The 20555-nt window shown below is 40.0% G+C and overlaps 1 protein-coding gene across 1 annotated transcript in view; it reads right to left on the reverse strand.

Moving 5' to 3' along the window:
- Positions 1-20555, reverse strand: part of LOC115229904 (transmembrane anterior posterior transformation protein 1 homolog) — a 92301-nt gene that overhangs the window by 38715 nt on the left and 33031 nt on the right. The window contains exon 2 of the mRNA XM_029800165.2: positions 11763-11893. Coding sequence (XP_029656025.1) covers positions 11763-11893 — 131 coding nt within the window. The remainder of the gene's footprint in view (positions 1-11762; positions 11894-20555) is intronic.

Raw genomic sequence — 20555 nt, forward strand, 5'->3', positions numbered from 1 at the left:
TGCACCTAGAGAGTCACCCTCTGAGGCACAAGTCTGGGCAAGGTTGTTTTATGGAAGACCAGCAGTCGCCCATGCATACTGGCCTCCCCTCTCCACGTAACCGATGTTGTCCAAGGGAAGGGCAAGGGCCTATACAGCTTGGCACCTGTGACATCGCAACTCATTTCTACAGCTGAGTGAACTGGAGCAACGTGAAATAAAGTGTCTTGCTCAAGAACACAACATGCAGCCTGGTCCGGGATTCGAGCTCACAACCTCACGATCATAAGCTCGACGCTCTAACCATTGAGCCACGCGCCTTCACATTAATAATAAGGAAGAAATAAAAGGATCTCTCTCCAAAATTCTGGTGACTTTTTTCTCAACAAGAAACAAATGGGAAGCAAGACAGGTAACATAATGAATAACCCTTCATCTGTTGTTTCTTTCGTTGTTCGCAAAAATAGTTCATATTCCATGTTTTCGTATTTCGTATATTTCATGTTGTTTACATTCTATGACGTCCTGTACCCATATATGTATATACACATATATGTATATATATATATATGTATGTATGTATATATGCATGTATATATATATATTGTTTATATTATTATATGACTGAATGCCACACATCCATTTCCAAGTAAGTTTTATCTTAATATATATACACACACACACATATGGTTTATATATATATATATATATATATTATATATATATATATACATATACATATATATATATATACATATATGGCCGGACAAGTTGTTTTGAGAAAATTTGGTTTAAATGTTTGACAACTCAGCACTGTCCATTGGACGGGGGTGTTTTGCTCATATATATATATATATAGACTCATAGTGCAAATCTATTACTAGCATAGGATCTTTTCAATTCTGAAGCCAGGACCACAGATCTTTCTACTTAACTAAATATTCTGAAACTTCGTATGCTGATAGAGTCTAGCAAAACAAGACACAGGTTGGAACTAGTTTATTTGAGAAAAATCTATTTTATGACTTTAATCGTAGATTAAAACTGCGAATTTTAACCAATCAGATTGTTTGTTTTCATGTGTAAAACTTGACTGGATTCTATTAGTGTGACGTAGAAAGCGCTTTTGTGACGTACTAACGTTCGGAAAACTGTAAACAAACACAGAACGTAACGGCAGACGAAATACGGCTACGCATTTCGCCCGGCGTGCTAACGTTTCTGCCAGCTCTTTGCTTTTTTAATATTAAATTTCTTGCCTTTTGCACAAATAAATACAATAAGTGAAATGAAACGCATTAGCTTAGAAACGAAATCTTGTTAGAAGCCTCGTCACTGAGATGCCACTTCTTAATAGCAAACGAAAGCAAGTACTAACAGAATGGAAACATTTTCAATTTAATACATGTGGCTTAGTAACTAGTTTTAAATAATATTATTAGAAGGTGGCTGACTATAGGATCCTGGAAACATGAGTACGTTAAATAATTAGAAGGAGATTTCACGGAGACATGCGGCTTGTTTACATTTAAGATGTTTAATACGTCACCAAATTGGTGGTCGAGACGGAGTAAATAAAATAAAGCCGAATGACGGAATATCATTGGTTAAAATTCTAATTATTAAACAACGTTAAACTTAGAAGTTATAATTCCGTTTTCATTCTGGTTTACAATTAAGTTTACTTTTGACACATTCTACCAGTATACGAAGTTTCAAATTGTCTGGTTCAGTAGGAAAAATTTGAAAAAACTGGCTTCAGAATTGAAAAGATCCCTAGCATATAATAATTTATAAATATCTGGGAATTACAGTTTGATATATCTTATAAATAGTATCAAAAGGGTATTGTACCAATTATTGAAATTGGTCTCTAACATTTGAGTTATTAATTCTATGTTGACATTACTTTAGAAATGAAAAAAACAGAAACCAAAAAAACGTATCTTCCTTGTTCTCTGTTGCAATATATACACACTTGTATATGTACACAAACATGTGTGAGTATGTGCGTGTGTGTGTGTGTGTGTACACGCACGTACATCAGCTTGAAAAGTACAAAGAATGGAAACACAAATGTTTCTCAGTAAAATTTTCCTAGTGTTTGATTAACTTTCAACATTTAACATCATTCACATCTGAATAATAACGAAATCATTACGTCTTATATAAGAACCTGTTTCATCTTTGAGAAAGCAAGTTTGTCTGGTTTGCAGAATGACCCTGAAATAATGCACTAAAGTCACACACAATGACTTTAAAGAAATCCAACATTTCTCTCAGCAGGAAGCCCAACAAAGCAAGATAAAAAAAGTATTAGAGACATAACTAAATCTATAGTGTGAGTGAGTGTGCAATGAAATGTGGAAGTTGATTTTAAAAGACACCTATGAATACAATTTCTCTATCATTTGTTGATATCGTTTATAATTGGAATTTATATTCAAAGTGTCTTAAATGTTTCTCTTTGAACACTTGTGGACTAGTAGTTAAGGCTCTGCATTCATGATCATGAGTTCATGGTTTCAATTCCAGATTGGACAGTGTATTGTGTGCTTAAGCAAAAATGCTTCATTTCATTTTGTTTCAGCCCATTCAGCTATAAATCATCATCATCGTTTAACGTCCGTTCTCCATGCTAGCATGGGTTGGACGGTTCGACCGGGGTTCTGGGAAGCCAGAAGGCTGCACCAGGCTCCAGTCTAATCTGGCAATGTTTCTACAGCTGGATGCCCTTCCTAACGCCAACCACTCCGTGAGTGTAGTGGGTGCTTTTTACGTGCCACCTGCACAGGTGCCAGGCGAGGCTGGCAACGGCCACGGTCAGATTGGTGTATTTTATGTGCCACCGGCACGGAAGCCAGTCGAGGCGGTGCTGGCATCGGCCACGAGTCGGATAGTGCTTTTTACGTACCACCAGACCAGGGATCCTGGCTGGTTCAATTCGATTTCGATTTCGCTTGCCCCAACATGTCTTCACAAGCAAAGGGGGTTGGCATGGGTGCCTGTCGTACGGTCGCATTGGAGTATTTTACGTGCCACGGCTACGAGTCGGATAGTGCTTTTTACGTACCACCAGGCCAGGGATCCTGGCTGGTTCAATTCGGTTTCGATTTCGATTTCGCTTGCCCCAACATGTCTTTGCAAGCATGGGGGGTTGGCATGGGTGTCTGTCGTCGGATGAGGTTCTATATCGACTTCGCTTGCCACAACAGGTCTTTGTGTCCAAGGGAGGAAAGGCATTCATAAGTGGTCTGGGCTCACTTGTCCTGCCTGGTTTTCTCACGTACAGAATATTTCCAAAGGTCTCGGTCGCTGGTCATTTCCTCAGTGAGGCCTAAAGTTCGAAGGTCGTGCTTCACCACCTCGTCCCAGGTTTTCCTGGGTCTACCTCTTCCACGGGTTCCCTCAACTGCTAGGGATTGGCACTTTCTCACACACCTATCTTCATCCATTCTCGCCACATGACCATACCAGCGCAATCGTCTCTCTTGCACACCACAACTGATGCTTCTTAGGTACAACATTTCTCTCAAGGTGCTAACGCTCTGTCGAGTATGTACACTAACATTACACATCCAGCGGAGCATACTGGCTTCATTCCTCACGAGCTTACGCATGTCCTCAGCAGTCACGGCCCATGTTTCGCTGCCATGTAGCATGGCTGTTCGTACACACGCATCATACAGTCTGCCTTTTACTCTGAGCGAGAGGCCTTTAGTCACCAGCAGAGGTAAGAGCTCCCTAAACTTTGCCCAGGCTATTCTTATTCTAGCAGTTACACTTTCAGCGCACCCACCCCCCACTACTGACTTGGTCACCTAGATAACGGAAGCTATCAACTACTTCTAGTTTTTACCCCTGGAAAGTGACGGAAGTTGTTTTCTGCAGATTTTCGGAGGTTATGCTCCCGAGCATCTGCCACATACAAAAACTATCTTCCCAGTTAGCCTACCTTTGACATTGCTGCACCTCTTATGTGTCCATAGCTTACACTGGGTACATCTTATAGAGTTTCTACCTACACCTTTTCTACAGATCGAGCAGGGCCATCTTCCTGAAGACATTTGTGGATTGTCTACCTTCCTACTTATTAGTACTTTGGTTTTAGCTAGGTTGACTCTAAGGCCCCTTGATTCTAAACCCTCCTTCCACACCTGGAACTTCTCCTCCAGTTCTGATAGTGACTCAGCAATAAGAGCAAGGTCGTCAGCGTAGGGGAGCTCCCAGGGACAGCCTGTCTTGAATTCCTCCGTAATTGCCTGGAGTACTATGATAAATAGGAGGGGGCTGAGTACTGAACCCTGGTGGACCCCAACCTCTACTTTGAATTCTTCTGTGTACATGTTGCCAACCCTAACCTTACTTACGGCATCTCTGTACATGGCTTGCACAGTCCTCACCAGCCATTCATCTATCCCTAGTTTCCTCATTGACCACCAGATAAGGGATCGGGGGACCCTATCAAAAGCTTTCTCCATGTCAACAAAAGCCAGGTACAGGGGCTTATCTTTGGCTAGGTATTTCTCCTGCAGCTGCCTTACCAGGAATATAGCATCAATGGTACTTTTCCCTGGCACGAACCCAAACTGCATCTCATCTAAACTAACTCTCTCTCTAATTAGTTGGGCTATGACCCTCTCCGTAACCTTCATTACTTGATCCAACAGCTTGATACCTTTGTAATTATTTGTATCTAGGGCATCACCTTTACCTTTGTAGCAGTTGACTAGTATGCTGCTGCACCAGTCATTGGGTATGACTCCTTCGTGTATCACCTGGTTGACTATACAGGTGACTAGGTTATAGCCGACACTGCCAGATATTTTGAGCATCTCTGCAGTAATTCCTGATGGGCCTGGGGCTTTCCCTGTCTTCATGCTTCTAATTGCCTTAGCTACCACGGAACTATCAACTCAGATAGCTGGTCCCTCTGTAGGGTCAACATTCGGCAGACTCTCTTTATCCCATTCATTTTCCTCATTCAGCAACCTTTCATAGTGGCGTCTCCAAGCTTCTCTCTTTGCATCCTCATTTAGCGCAAGTGAACCATCCTCCATGCGAACACATTTCTCTCCTACCACATCACGATTCTCTCTCACACACTGTCTTGCAACACGAAATACCTCAAGTCTTTCATCCTCACGGCGCAGGACATTGGCAAATTTTCTCTTATCTGCTTCCCCTCTGGCTAGATAGACCTGTCTCCTAGCTTCCCTTCTGGCAGTCTGATACCCTTCCCTGCTACCACCGTTCTTCCAGGCCTTCCAAGCCTGTTTCTTTTGTCTAATAGCCCTGTCAACAATATTGTTCCACCACCACGTTATTTTGGGTCTTAAGGGGACTTTGCACCAGCCACAGATCTGGTCAGCGGCTTTCAGCAGGTTGTCCCTCAGAAACGTCCAGTTGTCTTCTACCCCATGTGTAGCTATACCCCCTTCCTCTTCGTCAAAGGCTTCAAGTAACATATCTCTAAATCTCTGTCCATTCGCAGGGTCTTTAAGCTTCCAGACCCTTCTTCTCCATGTTGGTCGTCTTCTAGTCGCCCTCTTAGTCCTGATCCTAAAGTCACTAACTACCAGTCTATGTTGTGGGGTGCATTCTTCGCCTGGGAAGGTTTTGGCATTTATAAGCAGCCATCTTTCCCTTTTTCTGGCAAGGATGTAGTCGATTTGGCTAGTATGCCGGCCCGATCGGTAGGTGACCAGGTGGCTTGTTGGTTTCCTGAAGTTAGTGTTGCAGACCATAAGACTATTCGCATCGCAGAACTCCAGCAGCCTGGTTCCCTCCTCGTTGCGGGAACCATAACCGTAGCCTCCATGTACGCCATGGAAGCCCCCAGCATGTCGTCCAACATGCCCATTGAAATCACCAGCCACAAAGAGAAGGTCCCTGTCGTTCGTCAATGAGGTGGTCTGCAGTAGGGTGTCATAGAAACTGTCTTTCTGTCCATCGGGTAGCCCTGGCTGAGGGGCATAGGCCGATATAATGGTTGCTAATCTATTATGAAGCACTATTCTAATCTTAAGTATTCTGTCACTTACTCTGATTACCTCAATTACTCTATCTATCCATTTCTCAGCGATAAGTATACCCACGCCACCAACCCCGTCAGTGTTCCCTGCCCAGAAAATCTTTTGCCTGTGATAAGTTCCAGTAATAGATATGAAGTTAACCCTGTGATATGGCATTGTATCCAGGGGAAAAGTGTTGTAAACTCAGTCACTTATATTCCATGGAAACTGGATTAACCTTAAGCCTTATAAATTCTAGGGTTCATGACAGACTTAAGCTAAATCTTGATTCGTTTAACCTTCTAATCTTTTACTTGTTTCAGTCATTAGACTACAGCCATGCTGGGGCATTGTCTTGAGGGATTTTAGTTGAACTGATCAACCCTGGTGCTTATTTTCTTTTTAATCATGGTAATTATTCTCTTTTGCTAAACTGTCAAGTTACAGGGACATAAACACACCATCACTGGTTGTCAGTCAGTTTGGGGAACCAACACAAAGGCATACATACAGATATATATATATATACACACACATACATACATACATACACACACACATAACAGGCTTCTTTCAGTTTCCATCTACCAAATCCATTCACAAGGCCTTGGTTGTTTCAAGATTATAGTAGAAGACATTTGGGAAGCAGACTTCTTACCACACAGCCAAGCCTGTGCCTATTATTTCTTCATAAACTTTCATCAATAAAAAGTTTTGCTTTACATACTGGTTACATATTTATTAACCTTTTAGCATTCAGATTATTATCAAATGTAATGCTTATTTATTCAAAATGTTTTGAATCCATCATGCATTATCTTGTAATTTTAAGATTTTCTGGACATATTTGCTTATTTTTAGAAGGACATTATAGGGTTGGTGTGTGAGGCTGGATCTGGCTGGTTTGAACATAAAACAGGTAGAATGTTTAGGCCGGATGTAGCCAGTTTGAATGCTAAAGGGTTAAAAAAAATTTTAATCACTCATGATTTTTCTTTCTTAAGCTATTGCTTTTACAATTAGATATTCTTATTACCAACTATTCAACCATGAAATAGGATTGGAACATGACAGGCGGACAAACTGAGTCATCAAGGTTGTGCTTCACTGAACAGACTACAAAATAATGGTGTGATGTACTTAGTAGTCCAACACCTTAGACATACAGCCATTGTAGTTCTCTATTTTGAATTAGAAAATTAGAGTTGCTTGTACAAAACTTTCAATTCTTACGATTGTCATCAACATCATCGTTTAATGTTCGCTTTCCATGCTGTCATGGGTTGGACGGTTCGACTGAGGACTGGCGAGCCAGATGGCTGCACCAGGCTTCAATCTGATCTGGCAGAGTTTCTACAGCTGGATGCCCTTCCTAATGCCAACCACTCTGAGAGTGTAGTGGGTGCTTTTATGTGCCACCGGCACAAGGGCCAGTCAGGTGGTACTGGCAACGGCCACGCTCAAATGGTGTTTTTTATGTGCCACCTACACAGGAGCCAGTCCAGCGGTACTGGCAACGACCTCGCTCGAATGTTACTTTTCACGTGCCAGTAAGGCAACGCTGGTAATGATCACATTTGAATGGTGCTTTTTACATGTCACTGGCCCTGGCAATGATCATGCTTGGATGGTGCTCTTAGCACTTCACTGGCATGGACTTCAGTCACGAGGATCCACTTTTTTTACTGACACAGACCAGACAATTTGACAAGAGCTTGTGAGCAAGAGTCTGCACTAAGCTCTACTATCTGGTATGACATGGCTTCTACAGCTTGATGCCCTTCCTAACAACAACATTTATACAGAGTGTACTGGGTGCTTTTTACAAGGCCAGAATTGCTAACTTGAAAGCTGTGATATTTGTCATTTTATTTCTTTTTTTAAGATTATTTCCTCATGTTGGCTGTGTCACTGACAATGTATTGATTACTATAATCTCCAATCATCAACACACAGATCAGTATTATCTCCAAGTCTCTTCAGGTGTTATTCCTGAACAAATTCAAAGATTGACCCTACAACCTTTATTTTACCAACAGGGTCTGATATTCTAACCACTGGATAATAATGTCATTTCAAAATATTTAAGCATTCAACTTGAGCTTTTAAGTTGCAGTAATTTTCTTAGGATGTAGAGTCCATGCCAATAAGTGTCTGAGTTCAATCCTTCCTCTAACTCAGGAACATCACCTGATGATTATTGGAAATAATACAGATTGAAGAATTTACATTAATAACATTCAAAATACAGAAATAATTATCATCATCATCATCGTTTAACGTCCGTTTTCCATGCTAGCATGGGTTGGACGGTTCGACCGGGGTCTGGGAAGCCAGAAGGCTGCACCAGGTTCCAGTCTGATCTGGCAGTGTTTCTACAGCTAGATGCCTTCCTAGCGCCAACCACTCCGTGAGTGTAGTGGGTGCTTTTTACGTGCCAGGCGAGGCTGGCAACGGCCACGATCAGTTGGTGCTTTTTAAATGCCACCAGCACGGGGTGCCACCAGCACAGCGTGCAAAAAGAAAAAAAAAAACATCAGTATGAAACTCATCTAAAATTATACATATAGGCGTAGGAGTGGCTGTGTGGTAAGTAGCTTGCTTATGAACCACATCGTTCCAGGTTCAGTCCCACTGCATGGCACCTTGGGCAAGTGTCCTACTATAGCCTCGGGCCGACCAAAGCCTTGTGAGTGGATATGGTAGACAGAAACTGAAAGAAGCCTGTCGTATATATGTATATGTATGTGTGTGCGTATATGTTTGTGTCTGTGCTTGTCCCCCAAATATCGTTTGACAACCGATGCTGGTCTGTTTACGTCCCCGTCACTTAGCGGTTCAGCAAAAGAGACCAATAGAATAAGTACTAGGCTTACAAAGAATAAGTCCCGGGATCGATTTGCTCGACTAAAAGGTGGTGCTCCAGCATGGCCACAGTCAAATGACTGTAACAAGTAAAAGACTAAAAGAGTATATATCTGCATTACAGACATGGCATTGTGGTTAACAAGTTCACTTCCTAACCATATGGTTTCAGGTTCAGTCACACTGCATGGTACCTTGCAAAAGTGTCTTCAACTATAGCCTCAGGCTGACCAAAGACTTGTCAGTGGATTTGGTAGAAGAAAACAAAGGAGCCCATCATGTATATAAATACATACATATATGCCTTTATGTGTATGTTTTGTGTCTCACTGTCTTGATATCATGTGATAGTTGTAAAGCAAGCATCATTGTCACAGAAGCTGTGTCTTTCATTTTCAATCTGCCATGTAAATGTGTCTGGCCATGAGGAAATATTTCCCTTGCTTGGGAATAGGTGAGGGTTGGAGATAGGAAGGGCACCCAACCATGGAAAACCTGTGTCAAAAAAATTCCATCTGGCCCATGCAAGCATGGAAAAGTGGGTGTTAAAATGAAGATGATTGTGATGTGTGAGGGGTGTGGGTGTGCACATACTAAACTTGTGATTTCAAAAAAAAAAAGACATTAAGTGTAGGAGTGGCTGTGTGGAGGCACAGGAGTGGCTCTGTGGTAAGTAGCTTGCTTACAAACCACATGGTTCTGGGTTCATTCGCACTGCGTGGCACCTTGGGCAAGTGTCTTCTACTATAGCCTCAGGCTGACCAAAGCCTTGTGAGTGGATTTGGTAGACGGAAACTAAAAGAAGCCCATCGTATATATACATATATATATATGTGTGTGTGTGTGTGTGTGTGTGGTGTGTGTGTGTGTGTGTATGTGTGTTTGCCCCCCCTAACATCGCTTGACAACTGATGCTGGTGTGTTTATGTTCCCCGTAACTTAGTGGTTCGGCAAAAGAAACCAATAGAATAAGTACTAGGCTTCCAAACAATAAGTCCTGGGTTTGATTTGCTCGACTAAAGGCGGTGCTCCAGCATAGCTGCAGTCAAATGACTGAAACAAGTAAAAGAGTATTAGCCTTTTGTGCAGGCAACTAACTGATTAGCAATTACTTGAAGTCAGATTCAGCTGTAATAACAAGTGTCAAAACAACAGCCAAATTTATAGGATTCTGTGCAGCTCTAAGAAGCAATCTTTGCTCCTGCATAGTTTTAGTTATGTAAGTATTACAATTCTATCACACTTCCTATATCTAAACAGGTTTAAAATACCATTCTGGCCACCAACTGTCATTGATATTTATTACTTCAGGTGAAGTTTTTGATATATTAGCTTTCCCAGTAGCAATTAAGCTTGGTGCTAGATTAATCTAGTAGTCAGGAAGAAACAGTTATTTGCAGCATCAACTATAAAATGTTAATTATTTGAAACAGAGCTATAGGCAGGGCTAAGTAAACTTAGAGAAATAAGATCGTAGTGTTATAACTGATGCTAAAATTTAAAAAAAGCTATTCTAACCAAATGGTTTCAAGTTCAGTCCCACTGTGTCATACCTTGCACAAGTATCTTCTACACTAGGTGCAGGCATGTCTCTGTGGTAAGAAGTTTGCTTTCCAACCATATGGTTCCAGGTTCAGTCCTACTATCTTGGGCAAGTGTCTTCTACTATAGCCTTGGGGCAAGCAAAGCCTTTTGAGTGGATATGGAAACTAAAAGATGCCTGCTGGATGTATGTATGTATGTATGTATGCATGCATGCATGCAGGTCCGTGTTCATCACCCACAAATGCTTGACAACCGGTGTTGTTTACATGTCTGTAACCTAGCAGTTTGGCAAAAAAAAAACCTGACAAAATAAGTACCAGGCTTTAAAAAATAAGTACTGGGGTCAATTCGTTCAACTAAAACTTCTTCAAGGTGGTACCCCGTACTCCAGCATGGCCACAGTCAAATGACTGAAGCAGGTAAGAGGGGAAAAAAAAAACCCGATAAAAATAACCCAGGCCAACCAATGCGCTATGAGTAAATTAAGTGGATGGAAGCTGTGTGAAAGCTTGCCATGTACATGTACTCTCTCTCTTTTACTTGTTTCAGTCATTTGACTGTGGCCATGCTGGAGCACCACCTTTAGTCGAGCAAATCGACCCCGGGACTTATTCTTTGTAAGCCCAGTACTTATTCTATCGGTCTCTTTTTGCCGAACCGCTAAGTGGCGGGGACGTAAACGCACCAGCATCGGTTATCAAGCAATGCTAGAGAGACAAACACAGACACACAAACATATACACACACATACATATATATATATATACATATATACGACAGGCTTCTTTCAGTTTCCGTCTACCAAATACACTCACAAGGCTTTGGTCGGCCCGAGGCTATAGCAGAAGACACTTGCCCAAGATGCCACGCAGTGGGACTGAACCCGGAACCATGTGGTTGGTTAGCAAGCTACTTACCACACAGCCACTCCCCTGGAAGCACATCTAGCTTTAGAAATCATATGCCAAAGCAGACACAGAACCTGGTGCAGCCACATATCTTGTGTTCTTCTCAAACTGTCCAACCCATGCTAGCATGGAAAAGGGGACATTAAATGATGATGCATGTCTGTGCGTGTGTGTATGTATGCATGTGTGTATTGTTGTCCCCCACCACTGTTTGACAACCAGTATTGGTTTGTTTATGTCCCACTAACTTAGTAGCTCAGCAAAAGCGACCAACAGAACAAGCGCCTAGCTTAAACATGTACTGCGGTTGACTAAAAGCCTTTGAAGCAGTGCCCCAGCATGGCCACAGTTCAATGACTGAAACAAGTAAAAGGGTATATCATTTAAATGCTAAACGAACTTCTGAATCAGTTTCTTTTACCTGAAATTATTAAAACATACAACTACATACCTGTTCTAGTTCAAAAGGTATCTTTATGAATGTATAAATTCTTTTCCGTTTCTCTGTGAAATTCTTCTGGTCTTTCTCCGGAACATAACCTCGAGTGAGCTCAGATGTGAAATAGCTAAACAGAGAGAAACCTGCAAGAAAAGAAAAGAAAAATGTTATCCAATTTAATGTTTCATTTTTATATTTGACTAGCAGTATCGCCCGGCGTTGCTTGGGTTTGTAAGGGAAATAACTATATAAGCATTTTTAGAGATGTAAAGTATAATAGCCATCTCAATATGGCTAACCACAAAGGGGGGGGGGGGGCTCACTGTAGCTTTTTACGTTCTGAGATTTAATAATAAATTTTTAGAGAGTTACTTCCCTTATATATGCCAAAAATGCATTAAAAATGGAAAAAATTGATAGTAAATTTTTTTTTAAATCGTAGACACGTGCTAATACCCAGAAGGGCTCGATATGAATCACGACTATAAGATACCCGGTTTTGGTTAAACTGCACCGCAAAATTTGGGAGTAGTTAGGAATATAAATCGTAGGCAACAGACAGCACACAACCTCACTTTTATATATAAAGATTTGCAAGATTCTTAATGTGGACTTGTATGCTGAAACAGATTTTATCATATCTTGGGAGAGCCGTTGTGTCAATAATAACATCGTGAATAGCAATGAAAGGATTTTGACAAACAACTGATTAATTTATTAACTGAATGATTAAGCAAACTATCAATTAGTTGGTTGGTTAAGTAACTAACAAATTGATTAATAATAAGGTAAAGAGTAAAGACCCCCTTTGGTCATGAATGACCATAGGATTGCATCTAGAAAGTTCTCCTTCAAGGCACAAGTCCAGGCAATTAAATCACTTGTAGAAGATCAGCAAGTTGCCCATGCATACCAGCCTCCACTCTCCACACCACTGGTGTTATCCAAGGAAAAGTCAAAGGCTGGAACAGCTTGGCACCAGTGATGTTGCAACTCATTTCTACAGCTGAGTGAATTGGAGCAATGTGAAATAAAGTGTCTTGCTCAAGAGCACAACACATAGCCCAGTCTCCGAATCAAACTCACTACCTCATGATTGTGAGTCTGACACTAACCACTGAGCCATGCAACTTCACCTAAAGAAGTGAAATCGAACCAGTGCTCGTATTTCTGAGATACAAATGAATGTCTTATCAAATCAAAACAATCTTCCGTTCTATTTTTTTCAGGAATCAGAAGTTCCTTTTCTTCCACCACAAGACATGTTTCCTATGGTTGGATGCACTTCTTGCTGTCAATCCTCACCTGTTTCCAAGCAAAGTAATATCTCCTGTAGTTAGACATGCTTTTCACAGAAGACTGAAAACAAACAACCTTGCTTGTATGATGACGATGCTCGTTTACAACCATCCATGTGGTATCTAGACAAGGACATGCACGCATGCACACAAATGTACAAGATGGGCTTTTTACAGTTTCCATCTACCAAATCCATTCACAATGCTTTGGTCAAACCAAAGCGATCGTAGAAGACACTTGCCCAATGTGTTGCACAGTGGGATTGAACCCAAGACCACTTCATTAGGAGGAAAGCTTTTGAACCATATAGCTACATATATATTTATACTCTCATGTGCACAACTCAATACAAAATATGAGTATGTAGAGTTTTTTTCTTCTTCTAATTTAAAAATTAGCACTATGATCATCTTTTGAATATATTTATAAATGCCTGTGAGTGTGCTTGTGTGTGTTAATTTTCACGTGTGTACATATGTTGAATTCTTTTATATATTGTGAGAAATTTAAAACAAAACATCAAGGTCAAGACTGGTGGGTGGTATTATACTTGAATGTACCAAAAAACAAGAGGATATAATATATTACTGATTTTGGCTACAAAATGTAGATGTTGCATTATATTCAAGTTCACACTGAACTCATTAGTATGATATATACATAATGAGGGCAGAGCGAAGCAGTTCAAAACTCCCAGCATACTAAGTGTATGAAACAGGTTTAGTTCCTAATATTTTAATTATCAGTTATAATCAATAATGGTAGGTCTAGCACATTGCTTGGTTTAACACCATCACCAAGTCATTAAGTATCTTAGTGGAGTTCACTCTACTGCAAGTAATACAGACCATGTCTTTCTCTACAGACATTAACCATCTACATTTGGTCAGATTTGGCATCAGCTACATCAACGTCACAAGTCTGGGATGGTCTGCAAAAGATTATGAGTACTAACCCCAGATACAAAAACAACACTTTCAGCACTTATAGTTTCCCTAATGAAGTACCACAAGGATGGGTAGGAGATGTTTTGGCACATCTGTTTTGGTGCCGCTTATTTGGCACCACTGATTCAATAACGACTTATCTGACATCAGACGTTTTAAGATTTCTTAAATTCTCTTAAAATTTTTGGCCCTTGTTATTGTTGTATTTTTGAGTTTCAGCTGAAAAAAAAAATTGTTAGAAAAAAACAGTTGCTGAGAAACATTCATTTTATTTGGCTAAACTCCTTAACTCCAGTGAACGAAGAACAAAAGTAAACATTGGTGGTATTTGTCACAGCTGACTGCCAGTTTTCAATTAAAGCACACTAATGAGGGTAGAAATAGGAATTTGTAGCAAATTAACTATGGGTACCTGGATGAACCAGGTAATTTGAGAGTTCAGTTTGTTACGCCATAATACACAGTGACACTGGTAAAATACAAACTGATGACCTCTCATATCATTTTTCAGTACACTCCACTGCTATCACATGTATACATGCTTTGGATGACAAGGGACCAAGGCTTTGGGTGGTTTGCTGTGCTTGAGAAGATACGTCAAGCTAAGTAAAATCGTGGCCGTTCTTGCATACAGGCATATCACTTATATCCCTTTTCAGCTGAGTAATCGTAATCTTGCAGGTTGATGGGTACTGGTGCCATGGAAAAAGCACCCATGCTGGTGCCACGTAAAAGTACTCAGTACACTCAGTAAAGTGGCAGGGATTAGTTAGGGTATCCAGCTGTAGAAACCATGCCAAAACAAACATAGAACCCGGGCAGCTGGTCAGTTCCTGTTAAACTGTCCGACCATGCCAGCATAGAAAATCAGCATTAAATAATAATGATGATGAAACTAAAATGTGAGAATAGTGGTAAAGTTTCAGTTATAAATAAATAAATATATATATATAATATATATATATATATATATATATATATATAATATAAATTGGACATGGGCGATTGTTGCATTCTTTCTTGTCTTGAGGTTCACAGCCAAACGGCTGAGTGGATTCGTGTTAAAAATGGCACACATGTGAAGGCGGGTGCATAGATTGGAATGCAGTTTGTATTTTTTTTCCTAGCCCCCATACTTACTGAGGAAATCAATTAAAACCTATCTAAAAGAAATTTTCATACAGCTGGAGGCTCCAATCAAAATAGGGGACTCGAAATGATAAGGTTGAGAAATGCTGTTATAGATTATGCCTAACTGAAAATGAACACACCCACATCGTCCAAACAGGCCGGGTGAAACTAGGTTTAACTGCTAGTATATATATATATATATATATATATATATATATTATATATCATTATCATCATCATTTCAACTCGCACTTTTCCATGTTCGTATGGTTGAGTTGGATGGGATTTTCTTGGGTGGATTTTCTACAGCTGGATGCCCTTACTGTCACCAACCCTCACTGGTTTCCAAGTAAGGTAATAATTTCCCCATGACCAGACATGCTTTCACGGAAGATTGGAAACGAAGTACACTGCTTGCATGATGGTGATACTCATTTACAACTATTATGCAATGTCAAGGCACACACAAGACAGTAACACATACACAACAAGCTTCTTTGAGTTCCCATCTACCAAATCCATTCACAAGGCTTTGGTCAGCCTAATGTTACAGTAGAAGACACTTGCCCAAGGTGCTACATATTGGGACTCAACATGGAACTATGTTGTTAGGAAGCAAACTTCTAACTATACCTCCACTGTACTTATGTATGTTCTCTTTCTCTTTTCAGTTTAGAGTAAATTTTAACTGGCCACCTATTTGGTAGCAAGGTTGTGAAGGAAAGCATCTTGTTTTGTTCTTCCTCTTTTAAATCTTTTACAGACTTTTATAGTTCCATATGTGGAGGCTCAATGGCCCAGTGGTTAGGGCAGTGGACTCATAGTTGGAAGATCCCGGTTTCGATTCCCAGACCAGGCGTTGTGTGTGTTTATTGAGCAAAAACACCTAAAGCCCCACGAGGCTTCGGCAGGGGGTGGTGGCAACCCCTGTTGCACTCTTTCGCCCCAACTTTCTCTCACTTTTTCTTCCTGTTTCTTGAGTAATGCTGCAATGGACTGGCGTCCTGTCCAGCTGGGAGGAACACATATGCCACAGAAACCGGGAAACCGGGCACACGAGCCTGGCTAGGCTTGAAAAGGGCGCATAAACAAATAATAAATAGTTCTATATATAATGATCATTTTTAGTGTATGATCTAAGGATTTACATTCTCTCCCTATGAACCCAAGTTCAGGCATACTTTGCTCCATTTAGGTTGGTATGTATCCTGTTGCTGTGTATGTACATATGCATACATGCATGTATGTTGGCAGAAGTATGGTTGTTTAGTTAAGAAGTTTGCTCCCCTACATGGTTTCAAATTCAGTTTCACTATGGCATATCTACTGGTTGTTTGGCATCCTTTTTGTCTCGGGAGACAATGGAGTTGCGCATAAAATAGTCTAGTCCAGCTTTTACATTTCATGTCCTAATACATTTCCTGCTGTGGCTGTGTAGTCCTATCCTGGACAAACACTCCCTCTGGCAGGTGCCACAAATGTAGCAAAGACTGTTCCTGGCTGGTTGTAATGTCATAGTTTCTTGTTGACGTTGTTTCTTGTCTTTCCATTTCTTCTCTCTCTCTCTGTCACTCCTTTGTGTTCCCTCTTCTACAGTACGTTGCCAATCTCCACGGTTGCTGGCAACTGCTTCCCAATTGCTAATATTGATGTTGCAGGCCTTCATGTCCCTTTTGCAAACATCCTTGTAATGTAAGAACGATCTTCCCACAGACCTAGTACCCCTAGCAAGCTCTCCGTAGAGTATGTCCTTGGGGCCCTGAGAAAAAAGACTAAGCCCTCTGAGGGAAGACTTCCATTTAGAAACACGTCTAATCATAGCAAAGTGTTTTGCATAGAAATGAGGGAGGATTGATGACAGGAAGAGTATCAAGCTGCAGAAGAATTTGTGTCAATGCATTCCATCTGACCCAGGCAAAGCATGGAAAAATGGATATTAGAATGAAAAAAAACAAAATCTTTCTCTCTCACGCATGTACACACACTAACATGCATAAGCACATACAATCTATTGTTAGTAAGATATAAGAGATTGTATACTAATTAGAAAAACTGGCTTAGATGTTATGGGAAGGATGCATGTTAAATAGTTAACCGTAACTCACGAAGATATTTATGCTATCAGGAATGAAATACTGTCACGAAAACCATTAATCATAACAATGGTATTAACAAGTAACAAGCCTCTATGTGGTCACCCAACATGCTAGAAATAGCAGCCAAATCTTTCTGAAATCAGATCATGCCATCTTAGAAAAAAAAAGAAGAAAACAAATAACACTGGCTGTGTAGTTAGGAAGTTCACTTCACAACCATGTAGTTTTTAGGTTCAGTCCCACTGCATGACACCTTGGACAAGTGCTTTCTACTGTTGTCCAGGTTAACCAATACCTATTAGAGAATTTGAGAGGAGACAGAAACTGTATGGAAGCCTGTCATACAAATGTATGTAAGTGTCTGTGTCTGTCTCACCACCACTTGACAACCAGTATCGGTTTGTTTTCACACCTGTAACTCAATGCTTTGACAAAAAAGACTGATAGAATAGAAGGTGGCGAGCTGGCAGAAACATTAGCATGCCAGGTGAAATGCTTAATGGTATTTCGTCTGCCGTTACATTCTGAGTTCAAATTCCGCCGAGGTCAACTTTGCCTTTCATCATTTTGGGGTTGATAAATTAAGTACCAGTTACGCATGGAGGTCGATGTAATCGCCTTAATACCTATGTCTGTCCTTGTTTGTCCCTTCTATGTTTAGCCCCTTGTGGGTAATAAAGAAATAGGTATTTCGTCTGCTGCTACGTTCTGAGTTCAAATTCTGCTGAGGTCGACTTTGCCTTTCATTCTTTCGGTGTCACTAAATAAGTACCACTTATGCAGGGGTCGATATAATCAACTTAACCCCTTTGTCTGTCCTTGTTTGTCCCCTCTGTGTCTAGCCCCTTGTGGGCAGTAAAGAAATAAGAGACTGATAAAAAATAAATAACAACAATTTTGAGGGAGGGGGTAAATCGATTACATTGACTCTAGTACTCAACTGGTACTTATTTTCTTGACTCTGAAAGGATGAAAGGCAAAGACGACCTCAATGGAACTTGAACTTAGGACATGAAGATGGGCAAAATGTTGCTAAGCATTTTGCCCAGAGAGTTAACAATTCTACCAGCTCATCACCTTTTTTGTGTAAATAATATTATAAAATGCAGATATTACTGAAAAAAAAAATCAGATTGAACATATTCTTTCTCAATAAAGTGATTGTCAAATAATACTTTGGAAATATTTCTAACGTGAAATATTGATACATATTTGAGAGAGAGGGGAGAAGGAGAGAGAAAGAGAAAGACAGACATTGTGTATATGAACATTTACATATACACAATTCGGTGAAGAGGATTGTGACAATGATGATGAACCCATGCACGTGTTTATTTGTGTGAGTGTTTAATTGAACACTTATTTGAATGTGAAAACAGACCCCACATCACCCCAGCAACTTTGACAAGTGCCCTATTTGTTTGATAAATGAAAAAAAACCTTCCCATTGTATTATGTAATGTAGTGGGTAGTATATCCGACAGGCATATGCACTTTTAACAATCCTTGGGCAGACTCAGCACAACACAGTGCTTAGCAGGGCTGGACCTTTGAACTAATGAGTACAAGCTATCTGATAAGATTTCACAGTTTTTATTTACTAAATTTCATTCATGATGCCTGGGTGTACCCTGAAGCTGTGGCAGATGTTATTTGTTCAAAGTGCTGAACAGAAGAATTGAACACAGGACCTTGTAATAGTAAACCAAACTTAATCATTGAAGGAGATCTGTGCTTATGTGTTTGTGCACAAAGATATAATAAAAGTATTATGTAAGTGGTAGCACAGGTAAGTTGTCATCAGAGGCTAAATATAAGACAGATGTTGTAATTCACACATCTGTAATATGGGAGAGATAGCTGGGATAGTTGACTAGATCTCAAGGGCACGACACAAGAGACATAAGTAACTTGAAAAGATAGAAGAAAGAGAAAATAGTGAGAGTAGAAAAAGAGACAAAAAATAGGAATTAAAAAAGAATGAAAAGACAATGAGTAGAGATAAAAGTGGGGGGATAAAGGGGAGAAAGAAGTTGGAGGGGGGGGGGGTAGAATAACAAATATAAAAACTGAAACACAAAAAATAAAAAGACAGAATAGGTGAAAATTTGAAAGAGAAAGCAAAAGGGGTAGATAAAAAGGAAACAAGAAGCAGGGAGAGAGAAAGAAGTAAAAGGGAGCAGAGAGAAAGATGGAGAAGTAAGAGATAAAAAAAAAAAAGAAATCGAGCGAGGGGTGAGAGAGAGAGATGAAGCAAAAGAAATAAAATGCAAACCTAGGGAGAGAGTATATTAATGAAAAGTCAAAGATGGAAGAAAGGGGAAGAAAGCATACAAGTGTGTGTGTGTGTGTGTGTGTTACATAATTTAAATATTGTAAAGTCATTCATTAATGATTAGGAAAAACAAAGGAACGGTTCAGACACAAAGGCAACATAATTTTCAGTCCATTGATTTCTACACGATTGTTTTTAGAGCAGCTGTCCCCAACCTTTTTAGCATAATGGACTGGTTTCATGCAAGATAATTTTCCCGTGGACTGTAGGATAACATGCATAGCAATACATGATAAAGTGCGTAATTTATAATTTAATTATTGCATATATAATACATCTATAATGCAAAAAAAAAAACACCCTGCAGACTGTGACAGCCAATAAAATATCAACAAAACTTTAAAATATTCTTTCTGTGCAGCCTAGTACCAAATGATCCAGGCCGTGTGTTGGTCCATGGTGCAGTGATTGAGGACTCCTGTCTTAGAAGAGTTGTTACAAACATGTTGCAACTATTAAATAACTTCATTTTAGAGCTGAATCAAAGGAAGAGGTGAAGTACCTATACCGTAAATCCTTTTTTCCCTAAAATTTAAAGGTCAAAATCCCTAGTGCGTACTATATACGAGGTTAAAAATGAAAAATATTTTCTAAGCAATGTCCAAGTCTCTATTTGCTGTCCGGCAAATTTCAGACACATTTTGTGACATTGGGCGTGAAAATACCTTAAGCTAAACCTGAAAGCAATGAAGTCATAAAAGAATCATCCATAACATGCAGTAAGCAACCTTTATTAAACGTTATTACTGTTATTACTTTATTTTCTGCAAACAAAATGCACAAAATAGCTACACATTTGCATTATGTTATATATACAATCTATATATAAAAAGCTGAAATTGTCTGTGTGGCAGGTTTGGTAGTCTTCAACTAACACTATTTCCTCCAAGACCCTGTGGCGCAAGTTGACCAAAATTGAGAGTATGATAGAAGAAGGCTTGCTCTTCATTCCGTAAAAGATAAAATTCAAATCGGACCATGTTAACACCAAAAAGGT

Source organism: Octopus sinensis, linkage group LG2 (genome assembly GCF_006345805.1).
Source record: "Octopus sinensis linkage group LG2, ASM634580v1, whole genome shotgun sequence".
Classification (NCBI taxonomy): Eukaryota; Metazoa; Mollusca; class Cephalopoda; order Octopoda; family Octopodidae; genus Octopus; species Octopus sinensis.